General features: G+C 41.2%; 3 protein-coding genes across 4 annotated transcripts; 2 read left to right on the top strand and 1 right to left on the bottom strand.

The window, feature by feature from the left end:
• Positions 1 to 7,502: 7,502 nt before the first annotated feature.
• On the bottom strand, positions 7,503 to 12,338 carry LOC115580452 (synapse-associated protein 1-like). The gene is made up of 9 exons (XM_030414782.1): positions 12,004 to 12,338; positions 11,609 to 11,727; positions 11,308 to 11,374; positions 10,384 to 10,457; positions 10,156 to 10,295; positions 9,830 to 9,993; positions 8,498 to 8,547; positions 8,225 to 8,381; positions 7,503 to 8,125 (listed from the first exon to the last, which is right to left on the bottom strand). The coding sequence occupies exons 1-9, from the start codon at positions 12,200 to 12,202 to the stop codon at positions 7,995 to 7,997; spliced, it is 1,101 nt and encodes a 366-aa protein (XP_030270642.1). The 5' UTR covers positions 12,203 to 12,338; the 3' UTR covers positions 7,503 to 7,994.
• Positions 12,339 to 12,581: 243 nt separating this feature from the next.
• phospho2 (phosphatase, orphan 2) lies at positions 12,582 to 18,225 on the top strand. 2 transcript variants are annotated; one of them, XM_030414783.1, is made up of 4 exons: positions 12,582 to 12,665; positions 14,425 to 14,502; positions 14,647 to 14,741; positions 14,871 to 18,225. In XM_030414783.1, exons 2-4 carry the CDS (start codon positions 14,432 to 14,434, stop codon positions 15,428 to 15,430), a joined length of 726 nt encoding a protein of 241 aa, XP_030270643.1. In that variant the 5' UTR covers positions 12,582 to 12,665; positions 14,425 to 14,431; the 3' UTR covers positions 15,431 to 18,225. The 2 variants fall into 2 exon arrangements, with proteins under 2 accessions (XP_030270643.1, XP_030270644.1); XM_030414784.1 differs by having other exon boundaries at positions 14,409 to 14,502.
• A 3,318-nt stretch (positions 18,226 to 21,543) lies between these two features.
• LOC115580367 (kelch-like protein 23) lies at positions 21,544 to 25,433 on the top strand. Its single transcript, XM_030414642.1, has 3 exons — positions 21,544 to 21,668; positions 24,689 to 24,949; positions 25,298 to 25,433. Exons 1-3 carry the CDS (start codon positions 21,544 to 21,546, stop codon positions 25,431 to 25,433), a joined length of 522 nt encoding a protein of 173 aa, XP_030270502.1.
• Positions 25,434 to 27,423: the final 1,990 nt, after the last annotated feature.

Here is a 27,423-nt window from a genome sequence, read left to right as displayed (position 1 = left end):
ATGAAAACAACAGCTTTACTGAGCTTTAAATCACCTCCACACCGTCACATGTTCAGCCATCCTTCCCTGAGTTGTCCGGAGTTTTGAGTTCAAGTACATTTTATCTAAAGTTATTTCTGTCTTCTGCCTTTCCACGGTGTGTCTGTGGGTCCTATTTTGGTCCTTTCATTTCAAGTGTCAATGCAAAGATTGCTATGGTATGCACACGCATCACAGCGACCTGATTGTAGGCAGGAGGTGAGACAGACATCTGAAGGCGGATACAGATGTCTGAGCCAAAATGAGAACAAACAAGCAAAAAGCATGGTAGAATATTGGTCTCACTCTCATCACATAGACAGAACAGAATCCCCAAATTAATCACCATGTTGCTAAATTTCTTAAACAAGACAGATACGTTCAGATGAGTGACAGTAAAGGCTGGACATTATTATTTGAGCTCTCAACTTTTGAACCTGTAAAAAAAAATAGAAATTACAAAACCATGCGGAAATTTCACAAAGTCAAACCTCACTCATACAGGTTGAGTAAAAAGAAGTAAAATAGTGTCTTATACAATTTAAATGTCATATAAAAACAATTATCATGGTCTTTCTTGGCTTCTTACTGAAACGTAAACATCATATTGAACAGTAGAGCGTACATTGGTGTCACTTTACATTATAATATTTCTGATATGTCTTTTTACAGAGAATTCCACTGTCTTCTGTTTCAGCCCCTCAGTATCTCACATAGTAAGGTGAAATAATAAAGTACAAGGTGCTGAAACTAATCTGATCATGGTTTTTAGGAGCAGGCTGTCTGAACAAACGTGCAGCTCTCGTCTCTTATCTTTTCACACCACGTACCCCCGAAATTCTCACCTGCATCCCTCTCGGTCTGTTACCTTCTAATCCTCCCCGTCTCTGTTCCACCCCTCATCTTTGCTTTCCTTTAACACAAAGGAACAATTCCTCCCCTTTGTACCCTGGTAGAATATTGATCGTGCTGCACAGAGTGTCGGTGTTGAATATTAAGCGTGATATAAGAACTGGTCCTGGTGGGTTCATACCAAACATTAAACACAAGCTGTGTGACGCGCTTCTCTCACCGCACTGATCTCTCATCTCTGTCGATTCTGGATTCTTTGTCTGGAATATACAGACAGCAATCTGCAGGCTATGTGGGCTAGACACACACACACACACACACACACACACACACACAGAAGCACACACACACACAAGCACCCACACACACACACACACACACACAGGCTCCCCTTTGTGCATTATTCAAGGAGTGATAAACCAGGCAATAAACACACACACACGAGTCCTCATCTGCCGGGCTTTGTCACCATGGTGACAACTGTGAGTCCACCTAGCGACCAGCTGGTGGACCCTGACTGTGATGGTGTGACAGGAGTGTGTGTGTGTGTGTGTGTGTGTGTGTGTGTGTGTGTGAGGAACAGAGACAAAGCAATGCACGCCGTGTGTTGAGAAGTGGTCGACTCATTAAGCTTCCTTCCTGTTTCACATGGTGTGCCTGGACACAAACCTGCAGGGCAGCAGGAGGAAGAGAGGAGCGTAATTAGCATATTGATTCTTGTATTGATTTCCAGTTACAAATGAGTATTTATTCTCCGATTCATTCTTTACTGTGGTGGGAGTAGTGTTGACACTGCAGACAGCGTGCCATCTGTTTCCATAACTCTCAGAAACGTAAGGAGCATGCAGAGACAAGTCTGATGTCTGGCTGGCACAAGCAGAGCTATGTGTTTGTCTCATTGAACATGATTACAGACTTTCTACTACCAAAACATCCCGACCTCGCCTCCATCGTTCTATTCCTACACACTCCCTCTTCTCCACTGGCACCGCTGCTCTCTGGCCTCAGTTCCACCTCACATTCAGCCAGAGCGGCATTGTTTGAATCATTTAAACCGCATATTAAATGACAAACTCACAGAGCGCACTTCATACAGAGAGGGACTTTGCCTGGAATGAACATGTAATTGGAAGGACTGAGCAGTCTGAAGTAAAGGCAGGAAACTGAAACGACTGCCATTTCAATGCCAAATCAATATAAAAACCCTGCAGTTCACAAACATGTAGGTGTGTAATGGAGAGCTGAGGAGCAGACGGACATCCTCAATGTCCTGCAACTGTAAATGACCAGGATTCCTCAATTCAACTGACCTGAAAGAGCACACGTAACTAAAAATACATGAAACATCCTCACCTCATTTTGTTACTTGTTATTCATGCAAGGATGATGCAAGAGTCCTTCTGAGGTCTCCCATATGATTGTAAGCAAATCTTTCCTGTCATAATGTTATATGGAATTAAAGCATTTCCACCAGGTTACTGTATAAAATCAAATCCCCTCTTTTTATTTTATTTATATCTACATTTTTGCTCAGACTCTTGTCTGTCTTTCTACATCACTGTCATGTTTGCCTGTAAGCAGCCACGATGACTTTATGTTTCACAAAAGGGCTTTGTAGCATTGTTCAAAATCACAGAAACAGTATTTTCTGTTATTTGCATATTGTCTAAATTAACAGTTGAATATTTATTAAGAGATGACAGATAACAAAAATAAAATAAACATTATTTCAGTTGCTGAGAAACAAAGTAAAGCAGAAATGCACACAGGAGTTTTTTTATGTAACTAAAGTGTTTTTTTTATATCAATTTGTATTAACATCCTTGTAACTTCACTGAATTGTAACTATTCTTAGTATAATTCTGCAGTGTTCAGAAAGATTCCAAGTGTCATTTCAAACAGGCCCCTTCTATTTTAAAATGAATGGCACTGGAGCGCCCTCTAGTGGCTTGTATCATTAACAACAGAGAGGGTGGAGGTAAACAAGTCAACAACAAATAACCACATGAGGAAGCAGCAGTGAAGCAGCTCTGTTGTAACACATCAGAACACTGAATCTACACCTTCACTGCACACAGGAGAGTGTTCACAGGATGGGAGCCGCAGATGGAGGACTGAGCAGAGGAAGTGGAAGTTCATCGTCTTGTGGTCACCATGAATCCACTCTGGGCCAGATGACTGTACAGGACACACACACACACACACACACACACACACACACACACACACACACACACACACACAAAAGCTGCAGTGTTTTCCGTACACAGGCTCTACTCAGGCAGCAGGCCCAGACAGATTAAGACCCAGCTGGTTGAAAAATTGTGAAAAAGTTTTGTCTTCTTCTTTTTCATAAAACACATGCAACACGAACTGCCTTTAAGTGTGCAGCTCACCACTGACAGTCAAACTGAGAACTCCTGATTTCTGTGGAAATGGGAAACACTGTAAACACTTGAACAGACAGTGAGTTGGTCAAAGGAAACACCCTTCCTCTATTTTCACAACTTAGGAATTCAGGAAATCCTGCAGAGAGGAAAATCACTTGAAAAGAAGCACTGACTTAATAACTTCCCAGGAACCCACATCCTTTTTTTTCAATGGCTTCTTTGACAGAACAGGCGATGAATGAAGCTGTAGAGCTGGATTATTTCCACATATTACCAGATTAAATAAGGATTTATTTCTGGACACATCATGGCCGAATGACAAAAAGCCTGTAACAGTGAGCCAGCCGCTGCTGGACCAGCTGAAGCTGCAGGGAAATCAGAAAAAGCAGGTTGAGGGTCTAATGAGCAGTGTGTGTCCATGCAGCGGGTCATCACCTCTCACATCTGAACACATTATAACTTCACCTGTCGTCCTTCACACATCATCTGGCTCAGTAACATATGAAAGTAATCACAGCGGGCTCAATGTGAGCGACAGACAAAGACTCATCAGTGTGTCGAAGGTGTGAAACCAAAGTCACATCCTGTTCTTTTCTGGGTAACAACAGTATCAGCTCTGAAATAAGAATAGTACAGCGTTCTACTAAAATGTGTTCATGAGACGTGCACAGTGTATATGATGCAGCAGGTCCTCATTAAAGAGCTCAATGCAGGTCGTTTTGTTTTTGTTTGTTTTGTTGTGAGGAGAGAACGTCTCTGTGAGCCTGCTGACGACGGCACAAACACCCACAGCACCCTGCGGTGTCATCGATGGAACGGTCAAATCAGACATCATCAGACACAAAACACTGACAGCTTATAGATGAAACATCCATGGACTGCAGTAAGTGACAAGTGATGATGCAAGAGCCACACACACTAAGGTCACCGTCACTGATTGAAAGGTAAATGTAAGTCAAGCTGAAATGAGCTGTGCAGGCCTTTAACAACAGGACATACGATCTAAACTGGAGCCCTGATGAAGGCCTAAGGGTTGAAACATTAACATGGACGACCTGGATTGTTTTGTTTTTTGAAGGAAACAACATGTGAAGCATAAAACAGAGGAAAAATCAAAACCATAGCAGTAAAAATACAGCACTCTTCTCAAGTACTGTAAATGACAGAATGCAGAAGCACGCTCCACCGCTAGACTGACGGTTTCCTCATTTGAATTTGTGCCATGAGCTGCGGTTAATCTGAGTGACAAACCACAACTGACGAGGGAGTCCAAACACCAGTGAGCGAGCTCTACCTACATCCTACACCTCCGTGCTTCTGCTATCCTGTCATATTAACCACCACAGACCAGCTGGGTGGTGAACACAAGCACACGCAGTGAAGCTCACAGATATCACAACACTGCAGTGGATTTGGGGAATTAGAAGACAGCTTCACTCAGAAATCATAATACAGGCCCGGAGCCTATATTTCAGAATAACTAGACTGGGAAGAGCTGATTATTATTATTGAAACTCTCCTTGAAACTTAGATGAAATTTTAGCTTCATTTGTATTTTTACAAGTGGTTTAAACTCTTTTAATGTAGATAATGTAGTTGTCTTTTGTATTACTGTGATGTGTATTATAAAAGAGGTTTTTACAGTATGTATACATTGCAGCATTTAGAGCTGAATGTTTTATAGTAGACTTCAGATGTTCTTCAGACTCTATTCAGACTTTGAGTAAAAATGATTTGCATAAAATATAATTATTATCATTAAAATTGACCAAAATGAGTGAGTTGCTCTCGAGCATTTCTTTAATCTCCATCACACACCAGTAAGTAACATTTAATGTCACTCAAACAATCATGTGCTGTGTAATTAAGTTTTTATGTAAAACAGTCTACCACTGGTAAAAATCCATCTTTGCATTTGTTTTGAATGTAATACTATTTGTTTTTTCATTACAAATGCTAATATCAGATCAACTATTTACAGTTTTTCTCAATTGTTTACACACAAAAACTGGTACTTGAGACACAATGACCACAACATGTAACTGATGCACCAACCCCCTGAACCAGTTCTGCTAAACTAGAAGCACAGTTCCTGCTTTACACTCAAATTGCAGCTCTAAAACACACTTTTTTCAAAACACTACACACAATTCTCTGCATTTGGCACAATTTTCATGAAGAAAATCTCTTGTTTTCACAAAGAACACTCTGTCATTCAAAATTCTATGTCAATTGTCCTACTATGTGTACTGACTCATCACATGGACAAACACCTGGACACCCTACACAACCAACTCATTCCACCAGAGCAGCTCAGGTACGTTGTTATTTGGGACAACGTAAGTTTCCACTGGGCTGCTCTGGTTCGTAACTGGTTCACTGCCCAACCACGCTTTATCTCCCTCCATATTCTCCATTCCTCAATCCTATTGAGAATTGTTTTTCTGCCTGGAGATGGAAAGTTTATGACCGAAATCCACAAATGTGTATACCCCTTCTCCAAGCTATGGAAGACACGTGTGGATATATAGCAGCTGGTGCTTTTCATGGCTGGATTCACCATGCTAGGTGATGTTTCTCTTGCTGCTTGGCTGGGAAAACATTGCTTGTGATGTGGATGAGCTGCTGTGGCCAGACCGAAACAGAGGAGATCATGCTGCACAGTTTTGTTGTTGTTGTTTTTTTTTTTACTGTAACTGTGTTCAGTAAATTCTTCTGTTGTTTTGTAGGTAGACCGTATATTGTTGTATATGAACTTTGTGTTGGTTGGGATGTACACTGTGTACATTGTGTTTGTGGGAAAAATAAAATATATCTGTTACCGTGTATTTGTGTGTTCTGAGCATAAAAACAATATTCTCAAATATTTTACAGTACACTTATGTATGTACTGACTGTAGTAAGTGTAACTGAACAAAAAAGGCCAAAGTCATTATGATGAATGAAGAAGAAGTGTTTTCCATTCATCATAGTGTTTTACACTGAGCACATCAGTGTTCAGCTGGTTCTTATAAATGTCTATTCATTTGATGGTTTGTGTTTGTCATTTGAAAACAAAACACCATTTTGAGAAGAAATAACATTGTTTTGAATGTAAAGTTTCATTTTGCAGGAGAATTGAGGGGTTTTGCCCGTTGTGTGTGTGTGATTTTTGATTTGTGTGTAGAGTTCTGAGAGCATGAGGCATGCTTTCAGAAAATGTGTGTAAACAATCGAGAAAAACTGTAAACACTGGTAAAAACATGAATAACAAGGAGTGGCCTTCACAGGAACGATGTCTTTAACATTTAATGTCACTCAAACAATCATGTGCTGTGTAATTAAGTTTTTATGTAAAACAGTCTACCACTGGTAAAAATCCATCTTTGCATTTGTTTTGAATGTAATACTATTTGTTTTTTCATTGCAAATGCTAATATCAGATCAACTATTTAAGTGAAAAGGGTAATCTTTGAAAAATGGCCGTTCATTTCAGGATATCTTAGTATTGATGACAGACATGAGACATACAGTATCAGGAGTATTTCATTAAATGTCTAATTGTTCCGTTAAGTCTGACTGTAAACATTGTCAAGCGTTGCATGTTCATTTCAGCATGACAGAATGTGCTGTCAAGTGCAACATCCTGCTATGGTAAAATAACTAAACAATGAAATCACTGAGATCTCTCGTCTGAATCACATGTAGGAAAATATATTACCTGATTTTTCATGCTGATAATTTACTGCCGTTATTCGTCGTAAGTGTCGATGGGTTACAGTTGGTGTATGAAGAGCGCCATTAAACACTGGTAAAAACATGAATAACATGGAGTGGCCTTCACAGGAACGATGTCTTCAAATCTTCTTTACTTCAATTTCTATAGTCCTCGTCATTCTGTTCAAACATTCTTCAACAACTCTTCAAGACATTAAAGGTTTGAACTGATGTTTGTGTTTATCAGTGCTGGAAGACGTATTCAGATCCTACTAGAGGAAGAGTTGCTGTATTTCACTACGAGAAGGAGTCCTGCCTGACTTCCTTATAGGGAACTCCACCATTTTCATAGAACAAATCATCTGTTTTATATGTGAAGTTTGTGTTCAAAGTTTTGTCTTTATTTCCACATCAATGTGCAGACTTCAGAGAGCATCAAATTAAATTAGAAGGTCGAAGATGCCAAGCCTGGAATGTACTGTATGAAAATGATGTTACAGCCTCGCTAAACAAAATACAAACAAAATGCAAAACGCCAGGCAGATGTTTGGAATAGTGTTAGAATCTTCTTTATTTACATAAGTGTAACTTTACATTTGATTGAACTTTTCTGTTACTATACTAAGACTTTACTGTACAACCCACCAGAAAGAGCAGCAGTGGAAACATACATGTAAATGTCATTTCAAACAGTCTCCTCCCATTATAAAATCATGGTACTTGTACTGGAGTGCCGCGAGCAGCTTTCCCCAGCAGAAACAGAGAGGGTGAAGGAAAGCAAGTCAGTTAAACCAATTTAGGAAGGAACAATGAAGTCGCACTTTACTAACACATCTGAACATAACCGCTGTTTTCAGCAGAGGTGACACACTCCTGCTATCGGACCTACACCTTCATCACGTACAGGAGAATGTTTACAAGGAAGTAATCACAGCTGGGTGGGCGGATGATGTGGAAGTTCATCCACCTCTGCATCACCGGTCACTTTTCATCCATTCTTGGCCAGATCACTGCACAGGACACACACGCAGAAGTTGTTTAGCTTTGGTCGGCTTGCAGCATCTTCTCGATCTCTTGGTCCCATTGGTCGTCTTTGTTGTCCGACTCCGTCACCACCTCGTACTCCTGAAGCTCCTGCTGCAGCTCCTTCTCCCAGTCTGCTGACTCGTCTGAGTGTACGGGGAAAAGACGATTCAGGCAGGTGTGATGAGAGCACATGAGAGACAACATTTAGCTGAAGCATCAATAGAAACTCTTAGAGCGCTAACCGTCAGCAGAGGTGACGCTGTCCTTCTTGTCCAGCACCAGCTGCTCCATCTCTTTCCTCAGGTCTTCCTGGTTGATGGCCGTCTCGTCGAAAGCGTCGCTCACAAACTCAGAAACTCCGGGACTTGTCGACATCTCCTCCTCTTCCTCCTGAGGTGGCTGGGAGACACACGGACAGGAAAGACATTCAACGTTACATCTCTGTTCAAGTGACTGTTAGCAGATGAGATCAAGATATGCATACACACCACACATCTTCATTTTAATAGCCTTACCTTCTGTATGTCGCCGATGGAAACTGGTGGAGTCTTTGGTCTGACATTGTCTACAAAAAATAATATAGTGCTGTTAATTTTCCTGATGCAAATCACCGTGTGCTGTTTGCTGATATCAGTGACCCATGGATTAGCTCTCAAACCACCACTCTGTCTATGGTTTGTAAACCAGGTTGTGCACAGCAGGAGTGGCACTGATAAGGAATAAGGAAGCGGGTGGCAAGAACTGCCGACTCTGATTCCCATTAACTTCCACCTTCCTAACATCACTGTGATGGCCTTCAATCCTACAAGAGCTCAGTTATATCACACCTTCAGCTTTAAGTTCTTTTGCTCCCAGATATCCAATCAAATGTCAGATGTGTGCAGCAAAGGCCCTCCCAACACAGAGCAAATAATCCACAAGCACTTCCTGAAACAAAACATCTGTGGTGCAACAAGCAGGAACACACAAAGCAGAGGATCCTCTTTTACCACACCTTCTGCTGTAGAGCAATAATCATAACTGTTCTACCATAATTGTACATAAATAAAGAGTGGAAAGAGAGTACAGCTGGGGCAGATGTATAAACTACATATCACATAGGTAAAGGTATAAAAGAAGAACATGAATGTGCCACATTTAGACAGCAAGTCACTGCTGATATATGGAATGAGGTGAGAGAAGAAATAACTCTAAATCTCTCTTCATTTGGGTTGTTAACACATTTTACTGATGTGTTTGATCTCATTTGTCGAGTACATTTTCAAGATAGTAATTTGTACAATATCAATCACATCGCGGTGCACGTCTAAACTTATTTTATATTGTGTGATTGACTAATTTGCTCTTTTATTGTAAGAATCGTCCTTTTATCCTGTCATAACATTCATTTCTCCTCCTCAGTTATTAAGCAGCTTATGAAGACTAAGTCAAAGTTGACTGATTTCTCAGAATTCAAAATTGGATTTGACTGCCGATAGTTTTGAAGTTCATGAGATGAATTAATGTAAAGCATGCTGTAAAGAGCCACAGACTGCACTGACAGGACTAACCCATGGTGGAGAGGACAGAAATATAGATATGCAAACCTATGAAAATGTGATTTCAGGCCTGTCTGCATCTGTTCATGGTGAACTGTTGCCTAATACACTGTGTGTCCAGCACGATAATGATTGACATCTGTAAAACAGAACCGTGCTTACACGTACAGTATCTCTGGAGTTTTCCCATCCGTACATCCCCAACAGTGATCTGGATGTTTGGGGTGAATACACACTAACACATCAACACATAGAATAACCATATGGATAATCTCAGCTGTTGTTAATAAGCATAGCTCAGAGTCTGACCTGTTAGGAAGACGTCCTCAGTGTCCACCCTGTCCTCACCGTCCTGCTGCTGCTGCTGCTGCTGCTGCTGCTGCTGCTGGGCTGCCAGCGCTGTCAGCTGAGCCGACTGCTTCACCAGAGACACCCGGTAGAAATAGTTCCTCCAGAACACCTCCTCCTTCACACTGTCAAACACAAACACATCAACATCAATTCAAGCTCATTGATTCCACAGGTCAATTAAATTGTGCCTGATGAACACGCCTGCAGAAACAGACACGTAATGTAAAATACACACTGTGCACACTGCATGCAACCACACACACACACACAAGGAGAGTACTGACTGTTTTGGAACCAGGTCAAAGCGCATGCGGTTGAGGAGCTGGTCTTCCTCCAGCATCACTGCAGCCAGAGGATACATCTGCTCCATGTCGAAGTGGAACTGGACACCAGCCGGAGGGTCACGCAAGAAATTTCTCTTGTCCTACATTCAGAGAGCAAACATTCAACCAAAAAGGGCAGGACAGCGATTGTGTTGACACAGTAATGTAGTGTATCAAGTTCTTGCTCACCGCTGACAGAGCGAGGATCTGTTGCTGGATCGTCTCCTCCTCATTGTAGCCGACCCAGGGAGGCACCGCTGCTTCTAGACACAAACATCAGCACACAAACATTCACTTTGACACACACACCAGACAAAACCTGTTTTCAGAGAGACCTCCGAATGAATCTCAATGTTATTGCCTGTCTTAGCTCCAAGATACACACACCTGGATCAGGAATAATAGACGATATGTGGCCGGCAATTTGTATGTGCTGATGATATCGTGACATCATCACAATTTCTGCTGTAGTCCACCGCTTTAGCACGGACACTTCAGGTGCAGACATTGGATATTTTGTTCATTAATATGTTTTCTTTCTTGTAAAACCGCCTGAAACTAAGCATCATTGTGTTGTTGTTGCCTTCGAACACGCCTCCTACATGGAGTCCACCATGTTGCAGGTTTCTGCAGTAGCTCATAAAAACCAGACAAAGACAAACCTGAGCTCTGGTGCATTTCTAGTGACTACAGTAAAGGTTTGAGATGGGACATGTTCTGTTGCAATGCACAACCTCACTACACTATACTACAATGTTGTAACAGTTAAATATTGATATGCAAAGAAGAAAATAAGGAATGACTGATACTTTGCTTTACATGTCAAATTTTCAGCTCCAACTGTAACTTGTAACTAAAATGATTAAATTTAATTGTTATGATTCTTTTATTTTCATGCACATTTGTCTCTATTTGCTCTACACTTTATATTAGTTGTGTCCTGAACTTTGAATTGCATTAACTTGTTTATAAATGGTGTCTGACTCATTGCAAAGTATTGTGTGTTTTTTTTTTTAAATGCCTGGAGGAAATCATGAGGACCGCTGATTTAAATAAAATTCTAGCCAAGAAATTACAACTTCATTGAAAGCTAGATTTCCCTCCTGACGTTACCTGATTTTTTTGCCTTCTTCTCCAGAACAAACTTCTCTTGCTCCTTCTGGAAGTCTCCCAGGAAAGTCTGCACAGATACACACACACAGACACACACACGTTCAGTGGAGGAATTTGCTTGTTATTCGGGGGGAAAGTGTGGTATTAAGCAATGTTTCTGCAGGAATACTGTCATGATAATGTTATGTCATGTTGAGGACATCTCTGCACTCGACAACAACAAGTCAAACATCTGTTCTTAGAGCACAGCTGTCTTGCAAATGCAGCCAAACTTGTCAGACAAGCCTGTAAAGCGACATGCCTTGTCAATGATGCCGTCTATTTTCCCTTCTTCCACGGTCTTCTTGATGCTCTGAGCTGTCTCCACCACCGACTCAGAGATCTTCTTCGTAGCAGTGGAGGCAAAACTAAAGATGTAATCTTCAGAAGGAGGAGGAAGAGGAGGAGACAACAGCGTCACACTGTGGGACTGTCACATTACAACACAGCTGCACCAGAACACAGCTACACAACACACTACACTCTCAGTTACATGTAAACAAAGTGAACAGTACTTTTATGGACAGAGAGATTCACACACGGTGAATAAGACACCAAATCCTCGAGCCACTGAAGGGCGTCTGCTAATTCCCAGCACGACGTTAAACTGATTTATTTGTCAAAAGCAGAAACATCATAGAGAGTCTTTGTTCTCACCACCCAGTCCTTTCCCCGGCTCGGAGCTGTCCTGGTTGGTCTCTGCTTCTCCATCCTCGTCAGCTGGCTGCTGTTTGTTTACCTCGTTTTGTGCCTCCACCACCTTTTCTTCCTGCTCCACCATCAGGTCTTTGTCCTCCGACGTCTTGGGGAACGTCGGGCTCTCCAAACCCAACCACGTCCCCAAACCTTTAAACATACTGTGAGAAATAAGACGACGACTGGCCTGAAAGATAAGAGAAAAAACAACAGAGGCTGGTTTGGGACTTTATGCAACCAGGAACTGAACCGACAGGATGTCTTCTTCTCTGTCTGTGTGAGTCCAAGTCGTCGGTGGTGTTACTGCCACCCAGTGGTCGGCAGGGAGAGTGATGCCTTCAGGTGCTCTCAGGATTCGTGTTTAAACATTCATTACAGTGAACCTCACACAGTATCTAAAAACACAACTATGTAATGTCTCAACGTATGTGTTCTCATGGGCCATTATATGAACGACTGTTTCCATAATAATAATAATCATCATAATAGTTACAGGTGTTATAAAAGACTCTAAAAAGAGGCTCTGAAACACCAGGTGGCGATAATGAACCCGGAAATGTTTCACCTCGGACACAACAAGACGAGGAGGAGGAAGATAACCGGTGGATGAAGACAGGCAGGAGGTCTGTGTGCCGTTCAGCACCATTTTATCTATTTCATGAATTGTATGTCTGATAACCGAGTCTATAACTCATTGAAACCCTTATCATTCCCCACAAACCTGATCTGAACTGATGGAGCTTGATTTGAATGGACGGCAAGACCGTTAAGTTGTAAGGAGACGCGGTTGACGTGAACCAGACTTCTTCTAAAAAATGAGTAACTTTAAATATAATGAGTTTGAGCTAAAAACATATAGCGAATCAAACATAACTTACAACATTTTATGATTAATTGAGGTGTTGTGGTGAAATCGGCATATAGAGTAGGGCGGTTTATTGAGAGTTGACATAGTTGGATGATCATTTATGGAGTTATGAGACCGTGATCGAAAAGTGGCCAAAAGTAACTTACATCACTGGTGTCTCAGGGGCATATAATGATCCCTGATCAATACACTGATCAGTGGAGTGGAGTGCCGACACATGACGGTGTGTGTGTGGAGACTGACTGTCAGATGAGCTCAGCCCCCTGATCAATATGCAAATGTGATGTCACTGGGCTGGTTTTAGACATTGAATAAGTCTTTATTGACAATGCCAACTTAACACATCACATTAAATAAAGAAATGTGTGAGTTTCTGTTGTCTGTTCTGTTGTTGGGACACATGGGATGATTGTGATATGATAGTCAAGTAATATGGTCACATTTCTGCATATAAACTGCTCAAAGTCAGTGAAAGAGCTAGCCTTAGCTAACATGGCCAATGTTAGCCTAGCAGGCTCAGCCAGTCTCACTAATCGATAGCTGAAACTTTGAGCCAGCCAATACTTCCTGCCAGGTTTACTTGATTAGCAGAACACTAAAACACGTGACTTCATATAAAACTCTGCGTCGCAGAACAGAATAACCTCAAAGGTGCTGCATGCTAAAAACATTGAAAACTCAAGTCCAACAAGCAACAACAGATGGGCATAAAGACCTGAATGTAACAGTCCTTAGTAACAATGTCCAACTTTACACCTGTAAAGGTTAAACTATTAAATGTGAAGCGGCCTGTAAAGTGTAGCTACACATTAGCAGAGGGAGGAGGGCTCTCTGCATCAACTGTGTTCTCAGCAACTGAGTAAGTAACTCAGTTTGCATTGCCAGGAATTGCAAATAACTTTGTTCTTGTGGAGAGAACCATCTGCAGGGCTTTGAAGCTGAACTTGCCATACAATAGACCCATTTCTGCTTAAGGAGGCTTGATTCTGCTTGCCATCCACAATGTTCCTGCTGCATCGCTTCCTTATTTCCCAAATTACGTGTCAATAACGTGCGTGCGTTATTTGCCCGCCAAATAACAAATGGTGTAAGGAGGAATTTGCATTAAATTGTTATAATTGTGTTTACTTTGACAGTCCTCATAACACATAATCAGTGCGCAGGTGTGTTTACACATAACTTCTGTCTTCGTACTTGTCATCTAAATGGCTTTTGTTTAACGATCTGTGATATTGTAATGGGTTAAATATAAAACATATTAGCCCAATTAGCTAGTCACTTGCTCCTCAGGTTATTAATGTTTCATGCCCAGTTCCCAAATGTATTTTACTCGCAATGATACATTTTTAATTGCTGTGTCGATAGTTTTGCTCTCACTGTATTCTGTTTGACTGCGTAAAAAATACACACATGTATTATTACTTCATAGATAGTGTAAATATTAAAATCCTGAAACTAAATACTGCCCCTTTAATATACATTGTTCTGTATTTGACAGTGCTGTCTCTCTCCAGGTGAAACATGAAGACTCTGATGGTGTTTGATTTTGACCACACTGTGGTTGATGACAACAGTGACACTTGGGTGATAAGGTCAATACAATATTAACTGAATCAATTGATTATCGCTATATAATGCATTTTTAAAACATTAAGTAAGGTATAGATATTTACTGCTGCAAGTTGTATAACAATCACTATCCACAGCGGACCTTTATTTGTTGTGTCTCTTCCCAGATGCCTTCCAGGTCAGACTCTCCCCGACTCTGTGAAGAAATCCTACAGAAAAGGCCACTGGACTGAGTTCATGGGCAGAGTGATGAACTACATAGGTGGAAATTCATTATCCTGTTTGTAGGCCACTTATAGTGGCAAAAATATTTGCATATGAACATTTTATTGTTTCCTCCAACCGGCTTTTTCTTCGGTCCTCTGACCATTGTTTGTTTCTGTGCGTCCAGGAAGCCAGGAGGTCAGCCCTGACAGGGTCCGCAGTGTGATGGAGACCATCCCCTTCACAGCTGGAATGACAGACCTGCTGACATTCATAGCAGAACATAAAAGCACCATTCATTGCATTGTCATCTCCGACTCCAACACCATGTTCATAGACTGGATCCTCCATGCGTCTGGACTCCGGGCAGCGGTCGATCAGGTTTTCACCAACCCGGCTAAGTTCAACGAGCTCGGGTACATGGAGGTCCAGTGCTACCACTCTCATGACTGCAATCGCTGCCCTGTCAACCTCTGCAAGAAAAAGGTCTTGGAGTTGTATTTGTCGGAGCAGTCTGATGCAGGTGTGGTGTACGAACGTGTGTTTTACGTGGGAGATGGTGGGAATGATCTCTGCCCTACTTCCTGTCTGAGAGGGCACGATGTTGCGATGCCCAGAAAGGGGTACACCCTGGAGAAACTGCTGGCCAAACTGGAAGGTCAGGAAGATGACACCTCTCTAAAGGCTAAAGTTATTGCCTGGAGCAGTGGCACCGACATCCTCCAGGAACTGAAAGCAAGTATCTAGTCGTAACCTGGGTGGTACTTGATCCAGTTATAAGTTGTACCTGAAACACTGCACTTATGGGAATATTGCGTCTGCACTGTGGCAGGCACATGCTGCTCTTTGTGATAGTGTGAAACATATCTTACAATATTAAGACAGTATTTTTAACTTTTAAATTACAATTTTGCTTGTAAAATGTCTTTCTTTGAGTTTCTAATCCTTGAAAATATTAATTTGTCTGCAAGAGACTTTATGGTTGGACTCTCAGTGATGTTGGAAAGTTTGTCTTTTATCACATGCAGTTATGTTTGACACTGCATCAGACAAGAGTTTCTGTGAAGTATTTAAGAGTTTAATTGTTATTTGGGGCCGGTGAATACTCTAATAATGATGACCGGCAAGTTTACTGTTGAACTGAAATTCAGGGAAAGTAACTCAGCGAGAACAGGGTCTACAGAAAGCAGTGATAGCAGGTCTGACGGACAGAATGTATTATTGTAGGAATTAGAGAAAAACCAAATGTGGTGAATACAAAATACACAGAATGCTAAACACACAGTTGCCCCGTCCGAGACATACACTTCACGATCGGTTCATTTGTCCGGACCAACAAGAAAAAAATATACTTTGTTGAATATTAGTGCTGGTCTGGTTCCTGTTCACATTGACATTTTACAAATGAACCAAGAAGAGTCAACATAAAGTCATGCAGACTGACAGGTAACTCAAGTTTTTGGACAGTTTTGGCGGTTTATGCAACAAATTGACCACATGGTCAAGGGAGGATGAAAGGGAGGCGTCCTGTGCAGTGAGGATTTGAGGCTTCATATTACTGTGAGATCGCTGTCACACAATTTTTAATTGGCTTTAGAACCGTCACAGTACATAGGGTAGGAACACATGCACAACAGTTTGAAAGATGTTTGATCTGTTAATCAGGGAAAATGATTGCACTGACATGTTGGCATATGAAATGACTTTACATAAATACACGGCTTGGCGTCAGAATCCCACTACACTTATATCAGCCCACCTGTTGGAACACACAACTAATGTCAACATTCAAGAATGTTGTGTCACAACTTAACTTTCCTTCCTCTTTCACAGTGGCACCTTTAACCCCACGTTAAGTCGTTATTCTGGGGATAACCCACTGACTCCAGGCTAACTCTGCTCTGGAGTTCAAAGTCGGGGTGAGCCACTTTGGAAGGTGCTAGTGTGAATGCTTTCTAAATGTATCTTAACTATAATAGAATATGGAGCAACCAGCTGGTCTTGTTCTGTTCAAGGTGAAACAAATCTCCCCACAGATACCTGTGAGCTCTTATGTTTTGTATCATCCATATGGTGGCTGAAGATGTGTTTGTTAGCAGTGTGTAAGCAAAGTAAGGAGACAGCTTCACTGGTGCTGGAAGGAGAATGTTGTTGCCTTTGCACAGAGCTAGGCTAGCTGTTTCCCCTTGGTTCCAGTCTTTGTGCTAAGCTAAGCTAAACTACTCCTACCTCTGTCTCCATATTTACCCGAGATATATGATTGTGGTATTGATATTCTCCTTGAGCTATGTTTAACAGAGCAAATAAGCATATTTCCCCCAAAACTGCTCCTCTGAAGGGGGTAAGCCCAGGCCAGCTTCCAGGAAACTCCACTTGTGTTACCGTCCACCGTCCACCGCACTGAACACAATTTTTATTCACTCCATCAGTACTTGACGTCCTTAGAACACACTAGTTAATATGTTTATGAACACCAGTGATCACATCAGACAGGTGTGAAGCCTTTGCTGACCACTTTAGCTAACCTGACCTAAATACTTTACAACATGCAAATACTCTTAATGACCTTTATGCATTCAAGTACATATTGAATTGCATTAGGCTTTTACAGCAGACATTTGAGCTTGTCAGTAGTAAAGGTCTAACTTCAGACATCAACAATGGCTCTGTTCTATTCAGCTGTCACAGTACGCCTTGACAGTGTGACAGTGAGCCAGCTGTCATTTTATTATCAACAGCTGTGCTTGTGTAATGTGACAAAACATCTTCAGTAGAAAAGGGAGATTATAGCTAAACACATAAATGTACATCAGAGCTGTAGCCACCATTTTAATGCAACACCTCCACATTGACTTGCCTTGTTTGCTCTGTAGACCGGATAAGAATAAAAAGAAATTAAACAGTATTTCCACTGGTGCAACTCCTAGAAAATGTACCCTTTCCTGCCAAATAAACTATTCTTATTGTGTCAACGTTGTAACTTCATCCTACAACTGAAAGTATTTCATCTTGTTGGTTTATACGATGTCTCCTAAACGTTGTTGCAGTCCTTCAGTGATTTGACCTGTTTTACAGCTCAAGTCTTTGGTCATACATGTGTACCTTTCTTGATTGCCTAAACTAGGATTAACCTGATCATGGTGAATGTTAGTTGCTTCTACTGAATGGCATAAACTTCATCGATTTGTTAAAGCTAAATGAACAAAAGTCCAGGTGTGATTTCTTCTTTTTTTCTTTTCTACAATAGCCCCCAATGATGAGGATGATCTTTCTGAGTATAAATCCTGGTACTGTTTTTACATCAATCCACGCTCTCATGATTGTGAAGGTCCCAAGGTTTATTCAGATATGTTGTTCAGATGAGTCAAAAATGTCTTAGATTATATATGGGAGTAATCCTTGGCCTTGGTTTATACTACCTGGAGAGAGTATTTGGTTCACAACTGCAGTCTGAGGATTTTCATCAACACTGTCATCAGGCAACATGTGAAATTGTATTTATTGATTCTTGTAACTCTAATAAAATGAACAGCAGAAACCTCTGATGTCCATTTATCTCTTTATGTGTTGTTCAAAGACTGGGTGCCACAACAAAAAGAGAAACCCCAGAGACTCTGCAAAGCAATCACCCAGCAGCATAACAGTGCATTTTTCTAAAATCTTAGCTTTTTTTATGAAAAGCAAAACAAAACACCTCCAGTCCATTAGATGTGGAAAAGAGGTATTTGTGCCATCCTTACACCTCCATAAATGTTTGGCATTTACTCACATGTGTTACCACTTCCAGACAGTAGTTTTGAGACATTATGCAGAATACTGACCCTTCCTCACTTGGGCTAAGACCTACTAAGATACAGAAGCATCGGCTGCCGTACCACCAGACTACAGACCAGCGTCATTCCTCAGGCTGTGAGACTCCTGAACTCATCCTTTTCATTCCACCATCATTCAAATAATATTGTGTTTGTGAGTAGCATAGACAAACCACAATGTTTAAGACATTCAAATGTTGACCTGATGATGGCACTTCATTAAACGATAAGGGGTTTCCAGAGTGATTAAAATTCATCCTGAAGCTTATGTGAGTGTCTGAACCAATCCAACAACTGTTCAACCAATTTCAATCAAACCCACAAGCCTCATGGTGGCAGAATCTCTCTCCACAATATGAGGATATATTGTTTTTAATGAACATTAAGGGATGAACAAAATTCTCTGCTGAAGCATGAATTATATATTGTGACTATAATGTGCTGCAGCCAGTGGTTAACTGAATAGCTGATGTATCCTCTCCTTTAAAATAGGGAGATACATCCTGTGAAGATGCAAAAGATTCTTTCCCAAGACTGACAGAAAGGGGAAAAAAAACATCACTAGACTGATGCAAATGTAGAGGGATTTGAAAATGGATTTGGATAGGAATGCAGGCCAGCAACTCACAGAGGTAGCTAAGATCTAACCTGGTATTATGGTCCAAGACTCAGCAGGCTTTGTTTACTTCCTGAATTCTCTCTTCAGTGGGAAGAAGCTTTCAGTGAGGCTTGTTGTATTAAAGGGAGATGCTTAGGTGCATAAGTAACAGCCAGGCTCAGCAGTGAGGCTGTTGAACTTGTGCAACGAGTATTGGAAGTTTGGACTAGTTTACTTGGAAGGTTTGTTGTTGTGGCCAGGGAGAGGGTCCAGAAACAGCTGGTGTATGACCAGATATTTAATCCACCATAATGTCAAATATTCCATTAATGTCTTAATCACTGTTTTGGGCTGTCATATGCAGTATGGCCCTTGGTTGACCTGCTGTTTGTGCCTACAACAAATAAGTGATTAACTAGTCAATAAAAGCATGGGGTTGATTATAAGAATCTGTTTGTCCACTCATCCTGGCCTCAAAAGACCAGCATGCAATGCCAATGTGATTCAAGTCTTGTTAAGTTTTTTGTGGGAGATGTGGGGATTTTGTTCTACAAATGAATTTAACATTTCGACCTCTCTTCACATTTTGTCAAAGTTATTGAAAGGCCGACCACATTGGGTCACATCTAACAGCATAAACAGGCTTGGATGCAGTTTTCCTTATTAAGAACATGTTAAGTCATTAACATGCATTCAGAACTTTTAAAATGTTTCTTTACACATTTTTTGGATGGAATTAATGTTGCCAAATTTGTCATATCAAGATATGTGTTGCCCATTTTATCAACAGCCTGCTGTAGTTATTGTTATTTCTACAGAGATTAATTATGAAACATAGTGTGCCAAATTGCACTGCAGCCTCTGTAGCTTTTCATTGTCATTGTGATAACCCTCCTGGGTGTATATCTGTAATTACTGTGAAGTGCTTGAGGGTTGGGGTATTTTCCAGCAGTGTTTGTGGGGACAACACCAGGTAAGTCATGATCTTTTCCTAACCCAGACCAAGTGGGTTTTGTGCCTGAACCTATTGTGGTTTAGAATTGTTATTATTTTGAAAGAACAAGTTCAATACTTACTGATTCAAGCATCTCAAATGTGAATATTTTGCTGGTTTATATACGATTGTAAACTAATTATCTGTCATTTTGACAGTTAGGGACCATTTGAATAATGGACATGTTCAACAATTTACTGAGGCAAAACAATGAAATGCTTAATTGAGAACATATTTGGCGGATTTACAACAATGGACATTTCCATCTCATCAAGAAGGGGTCTCGTGCGTGTTAGAACCAGATGTGCAGGCCTATCTTTTAACCTTTCCTGTTGCCTTAATAGGCCTATTGATGGAAACCTTTGCAAGCCCAAATGTCAGCTGAGTGAACCCTCCCACCACTTATGGACAATGTTAAGAGAGGGGACCTCTTTACAGTGTCCATAATCTCATTTCCATTTCTAGTAAAGGTAAGGCTGATAGGAATGCCAATACCAATGCATCACATTTGATCAGTTGTGAAAATGTTTAGAACAAAATCTTAATCTGCGAGTAACTAATAACCATCCCACAGCAAACAGAACAGTATTTATATAGAAAGCAAACGTAGGCCAATTTATTTGCTTTCCATCTCTGTTTAAGACAGATCATCAGGTTATCATCTGGATGTGACTAAAGCCTGTCCAGTGTGTGGTCCAACGTAAACCAGCCTTTTGATTAGAAAGTCTCTACTAGAACCTTTTTTCTGGCCACACTGACTGTCACCTGTGCAGTGTTTTATACTGAAGGCAGAGCGACGTTGCCAAAATAAAGGCCACGTCACTTCATGGAACCAACATCGTATCCTGTGGACCATGGTGATCAGATATGTTATTGTCCATTCACACTGATATATTATGCTCCGTGTGTGTGTGTGTGTGTGTGTGCTTACCTATAGTGTTTTTAGTGATTTTCCATCGTGTTTTCCATGTGTGTCATGATATTATAATATTAGCGAGAGCTGTTAAGAGAAACCAGATTCTAGGAAAACTCAACACCATCATTTAATACCACAAATGATGCATGTATATATATTATATCACCATAACACCATTTATTATCCATGAAGTGTTGATGAATTTTTAAAGGAGCAATCCTTGATTTCAGCAGCAACTGTCTCATTTGCACACCAAACTGAAGAATGGGGTGAGACTCCACAGAGCGCCACGGACATTTACATCCCTCAATGTTGATATGCTTTTCCCAAAACACTGCATTTCATCATAGAAAAAAAACAACTATGTTGCCTTTGCAATCTACATGCAGTTCAATAGTGGTTTAAACATGTATTTGTCGTGGTCAAACAGACAATAAGCATCTGTTTTTGATGCTTTGATGCCACCGACGGATAAAAACCACATCACTCAGAGGATCCAACGATCTCTACGTGACTTCTTCAATGAGCCACTCTGAGTAGATGCTGGATGCCCTGAGAGACTCTGAAGGTCTCTTCCCGGACACATCCCTGCAGTGCTCCACCAGTCAGGTGCCACAAGGTGGCACTATGTGCTCACAGCCCATTCGTCAGGGTCATATTCATCAGTAGCCTTGTCAGGTGTGTATGAGTATCTTTTGTGTAAATGTGTATGGATGAGCACTTTTGGCAATGTTAAAGGCATCAATACGTATTCATGGCAAAATAATAAGAGCATGGACAGCAGTGCACTGGTTCATATTTTGGTTCACAGCATCATGAATACATACAGTAGCTGGCATTTAGTTACAGTGCGAGGACATCCTGCAACGTTAATGATTTAGTGATTTAAAGGCTGTCATTCAAGTGGACAACCTTGGTTCATGTCCTGCGTTGCTCATATTGGCAAACATCTGCTGAGCCGTGCGGTCCTTCAGAGAGACAATGAAGCCCTGCCAGCTCCAGCAGTGCTGCTCACCAGCTCTCCCTGACCTCTGACCTCCCTGTACGAGAGGCGGGGAAAAGAAAAGAGAGGAAAGATTCTTCAAGGGACCAATGAATTATCAGAAAAACCACTGAAGCCAACGTGATATAGCCAGGTTCTTGTTTTCTGCCCGACTAGATGGTAATGGTTGACAGGGGAGCTGGTTCATGACTAGGAAATGGCTGCAAGTAACTAATGTTGTCATTTTTCTCCCATATTGTCCCCATGATGAAATTATTACTAAGAATGTGGATGACCCGATTAGCCCTTCATGGATTCCAGCTGCACTTGGGGGAATAGTAGTTCTTCCAACTTGCAGAGGTTTCAAAAGCCAATATCTCAACCTTTCAAATGGAATATTTATAAATAGTTTCAATCATTATTGTGTATCAAAACAAGGTGATACATTTGGCAAGTTTTGCTCTCACTCTCCTCTATTCTGGTATGGCCTGTGTTACTACTACTACTACTACCTAATGACACCTTCACTTTATCTTCCTCATTAAAAAACTGAGAATCTATGAATAAGCAAATATTGTTGATCAGAAGGTTAAATACTCAACACAAAAGATCTATTACTTCACTGTCAGGTTCCTTTCTGTGTCAGTGTGCACGAGACTTCCTCATTGCATTGCTGTAAAAAATTTTTAATCTTGGTCCCCGGGGCTCCCTGCCCTGCAACACACCTGACTCAAATGAATGGGTCATTATCAGGCTTTAGCAGAGTTTGATGACGGGTTCGTTTGAATTTGAATCAGGTGTGTTGGTGCAAAGAAACATCTAAAACATGTAGTGCAGGGGCCCTGAGGACCAGTGGCACATTACACCAGCTATGCTTCACTTCTTTCTTCAGATCGAGTGTAAAGTCCTCACTAAGTCCTATACTAAAGCTGTGTTGTTGTTTGGTTGCACCAGGGAGACGTAAGGTTCATCTTTTCTACTCTGGTTTGACGACCAAAGCATGATGCTGAACCCCAAACTGCTCCTGAAGAGCAGCTGGCGGCTTGCATGGCAGCCACCACCATCATTGTATGTATGTGTGTGTGAATGGGTGAATCTGACAAGTGTTGTAAAGCGCTTTGAGCGATCAGTACACTGTAAAAGTGCTTTAGAATTGCAAGAGTATTTACCATTCTTAATGCATTGTTTATTACTGTGTTGTGTCTCCTGCCCAGTAGTCTTTGGAGAGGCTAACGGCTGATAATAAAGTCAATGAAATACCCATAATCAACAAACAACAGTGAATAATGTGAATGTAAAAATAACGATTTTCTGGACCGTTATTGGGCGGTTGTATCAAACTCCTGTGATTACTAGATTGATAAAGCATTACGTAATAATATATAATAATTGTGCTTATTTTCAGTGTTTTTGCATCATATAACCTACTATTGAGTCATATATATGCAATCCCTGTCAATCCCTGCTGAGGGACTGCGTTTTAACCAGCAAATCAGACCTTGTCAGTCAGTCAAATGTGATTTGATTCATTTATTTGCTAGTAAAGACAGACAGAAATAAAACATATCTGTGTAGAACATGATCTGCCAACACAGAAGTCATTAAGAAGCTTACAGTTTCAGCCTCAGGAGATGCATGGGATACGAAGAACGAAGAAGTGAGACTGCTGTTTGGTTTTTGTTGATCCTGACACTGCGGGGAAGACAAACATGTGAATCTTCCCACTCACATCTGTATTTCTGCATCTGTTCTGTGTGAGTGAGCCAATACAGGTCACTATATTTATGTGTAAAATACGTAACGATTCTGTAATTAATGGGGTGGGTGGCGACCCTACCTGTGACATCACTCTTGTGTGGGTGTGGCCACAAGAATTAAGCTTGAAACATTCGACCAGGGAGGGCAGCATAACACTGTTTTTCAGTCTGACGTTAAGGTACCCTTTGAGTTGCATGTTGGACCAAAATGTCACAAAATCATGCTTGTTTGTTCACGTCTTCGAATCAGATTAGGGAAACTTTCCTCAGCTTTCCAGTCTGCAACCACGCTACACATACTACAACACTGTGCACAGTGAAGCTCAACATCTCAAGTCGCAATGAGAAAAACACATTTTTGAGTCGAGGGAAACTTCAACATAAACATCACTTTGGGAAAAACAACATCCTGAGGTAAAAATCTGTTCCCTGCAGCAGGTACCAGGCCAGCTGATGCAGAAATGACTGTCTGGAATGTTAAGGAGTCAAAGTTATGCTGAATGCAGGAGGCTATCCCAAAATACGTTATGGCATTAAACAATGAAGTGAGAGACTACCCTTGATATAGTATTCTTTTATCAAGACCACACTTGTATAACTAGTTACTGAAGTCATTATAATAACTTAGGGATAATACATTGAATGAAAACAGTTATCCCAATGAAATCAGACATTTAGGCGATGTTTATATGGTGATAATGTGTGTATTACAGGCTTTTAGACAAAGTATTTTGTTCACACTGAATTAGACATCAGTGTTATTATATGCTGTTGTAACTTTGCCGACGGTGGATCTACCTGCCATGCACTTGCTGCTACATCGCCTGCTGGTGTCTCTTTTGAAGTCCCTATCTATCCCATTAAAAATGATACAGTTTGACAGCGAGGAAAGGGTAAGAATGGCCCCTCTACATTTCATAACTCCTCTCCTCTCCTCTCCTCTCAGGCTGCTGGCACTGGAGATGGAGGTCTTATCAGCGTTGGCAGACTACATCTACTCCTCCAGATTCACCATACCCCATCCGAATGTGGAGAGCTTGCTGAAGGCTGCTGACCTGGTGCAGTTTGGGGGGGTGAAGAGGGCCTTGCAGGGCCTTCCTCATGTGCCTGCTGGATGTGTGGACCACTGCTTGGGCATGCTGCCGTTCTCTCAGCTCCACACATGGTTTACCCTGGAGGAAGACGCCCGCAGGCTGCTTGCAGGCAGGTTAGAGATCAGCTCTTTGTATTTAGTGATTTTCTTTTTCAGTGTCTAAATTGTAAATGGGAACACAGACTAAATGAAAGCAAAGAAGTACTTTTCTGACTAATAGTTCTCACCTGTGCTGTAATGCAGTCATTAAGGTTAGGCTCTTAGGAAATTTCTCACAAGAACAGAAGAAACCAGAAAAAATCTCCGTCTTTATTTAACTGCTCTTTCCTAGGATGTGATAAACTACTCCCCTCTTTGATTGCTTTTTATCACTATAAGCTATGATTGCCAAAGTCACTCTGTTCTCTATAAAAGATTCCAAAGTAATGTAATTTCAGGTGGGCTGACTCTGAACACTTGCAGGTTTCAGGAGGTGATCAAGAAAGAGGAATGTCTAGAACTGGAGCTTGACAGCCTGAGGACAGTCCTAGCAGAGGAGAACCAGGAGGTGGTGGCCGAGGCAGTGGGCAGGTGGCTGGACCCTGACCCTCTACTCTGAGCTGAACATCTTCCCTTACAGCAAAATGACTTTGACAGCCTCCTGTCTACATTCACCCTAACACCCGTGTTCACTAAGCCCTCCCTGACGGATGAAATCTAACTCCACCGTGATAGTAATTGGGGGCTACTATTGCCGTCCTTTGTCTGAGGTTCAGCGCTGGGACCTGTCCAGTAGGGAGTGGATGTGGGTTAAGACATGCCTGATTACTCCAAAGAGAGCTATGCAGTGGTCTTACTGGGCTGTAGCATTTGTGTGAGCAGGGGATGCAGAACCAATAGCACTGAGGTGTTGGATACAGTGTGGAAGTATAACAGTGATTCTGAATACCAGCCCATGTTGACTGCCAGGTACGTTGATCGAATATGTTTTTTAACCATTTTTAAGGGATGGGGTTAGATTCTGGTTTTCTTAGCATGAATTTTTAATTGAAGCTGCTTCAATCAATAAGATGGATCGAATAACTTTATGTAATGTGAAAGGGTTTGCTGATAGTGAAAATAGATAAAACAGAATAGAAATGATGGCCACCGCCAATATTTTGTAGCCAGTTGAGTTGGAGCTGATATGAAATACTTTTTATACTAGTAGGTTTTAAAATTTGCAAAATACAAGTTATGGACAAAGTCTTTCTGATACATGTAATGTATGTAATGTATAAAGTGGTATAAAATGGGAATTCTCAGCAGAAATGGAAATAATCTTTTGGTAGTACTTGTAGGACTTTATAACTGTTCATAAAAGTAAATGTACCTCCACCACTGCATTACTAATCAAATACCTGAATTTATAAGGCTCATAACACACAACACAAAGTTTCGCCTTACTGGTTGAACTAGGTATGAACTTGGTTTATAAAATATACAATAATGTTGATAAAACCCCCTGCAGGTACTGATGGTTCCATGGCCTCTTGTGGCTGTGTGTATGTTAGGGGAGGCTACAGAGGAGGTTCAGCACTGCCACAGGCTTCGGTGTTTGATCCACTGAAAAGAAGGTGGATGGCTGTAGTTGATATGGTGCAAGTTGTGTTTCTACAAGTATGTCACACATAAAACATCAATGGTACTTGCATATGTATGACACCTTTCAAAGTGCTTTATGTGGCAGAGACTGCATTGCAAGGTGCTGACCTGCTCATCTTTGACTTGCAGTGCAAGCCAGAAATCAAAGCACCACCCCTCTGACAACTTAGTGGACAACCGGTCCTACCTCTTGAGCTAAACCGGCTGAGCGCACTAGATGCCTGTATACTATGTGGATACTGTGTTGCTGAGCTGCTGCTGCTGCTCACTCTCGTGTTTGTGTTCAGCTGCCTGGCTCCTGCTGGTCCTAGCTGTTCTGTTCACATGGACCTTACCTTCATTAATTATCAGTAAATATAATAAAAAAAAGATTTTCCTTCACCCCAAAACTGCCCCTCACCTTCTACATATACGGACATTTAAAACTGTAGTGAAATGCTGCTATGATGTCCTTTTGACTGTCTACAGGTCGTTTTCAGGTCTATTTTTGCAGAGAACTGCGTGCATCCTGTGGTAGAAATAGATGAGATGAGCTGGATGAGACAACGCAACAAACCGCGCTTGACATGCGTGTGAGAAGTGCGTGTCAGGGATCCTGTCAAGCGAGCATTTAGTGCAGCACAACAGCACCAGTACCACACTGCAAACGTTCAGTTGATGAGAATTTACAGGTTTTCACACATCAAAAACCAAGACCATGGTGAAAGTCTTGATTGACTGTTCACTGCTCTGCAAACAGAACTAGCTTACATGATTAGTTTGTTCATATCATTATTTTTGGGAAGAAAAGTTTATTTGCAGAGAGTCAGGTGAGAAGATCAATGCCAAACTCATGCAAAATGATGTGCTAACTGATTAGCTTAAAGTTAGCATAAAGATGTAAGATACAAGAAAACTGTAGAGGTACTGGAAGAAAGGTTCTATTACCTTTGGACAGAGTCAAAACATAATTGTTACAGCCTACA

This window comes from Sparus aurata, chromosome 4, assembly GCF_900880675.1.
Source record: "Sparus aurata chromosome 4, fSpaAur1.1, whole genome shotgun sequence".
Taxonomy (NCBI): Eukaryota; Metazoa; Chordata; class Actinopteri; order Spariformes; family Sparidae; genus Sparus; species Sparus aurata.
Note: the sequence above shows the minus strand (reverse complement) of the source record. Positions and strands in the feature narration are given on the sequence as shown.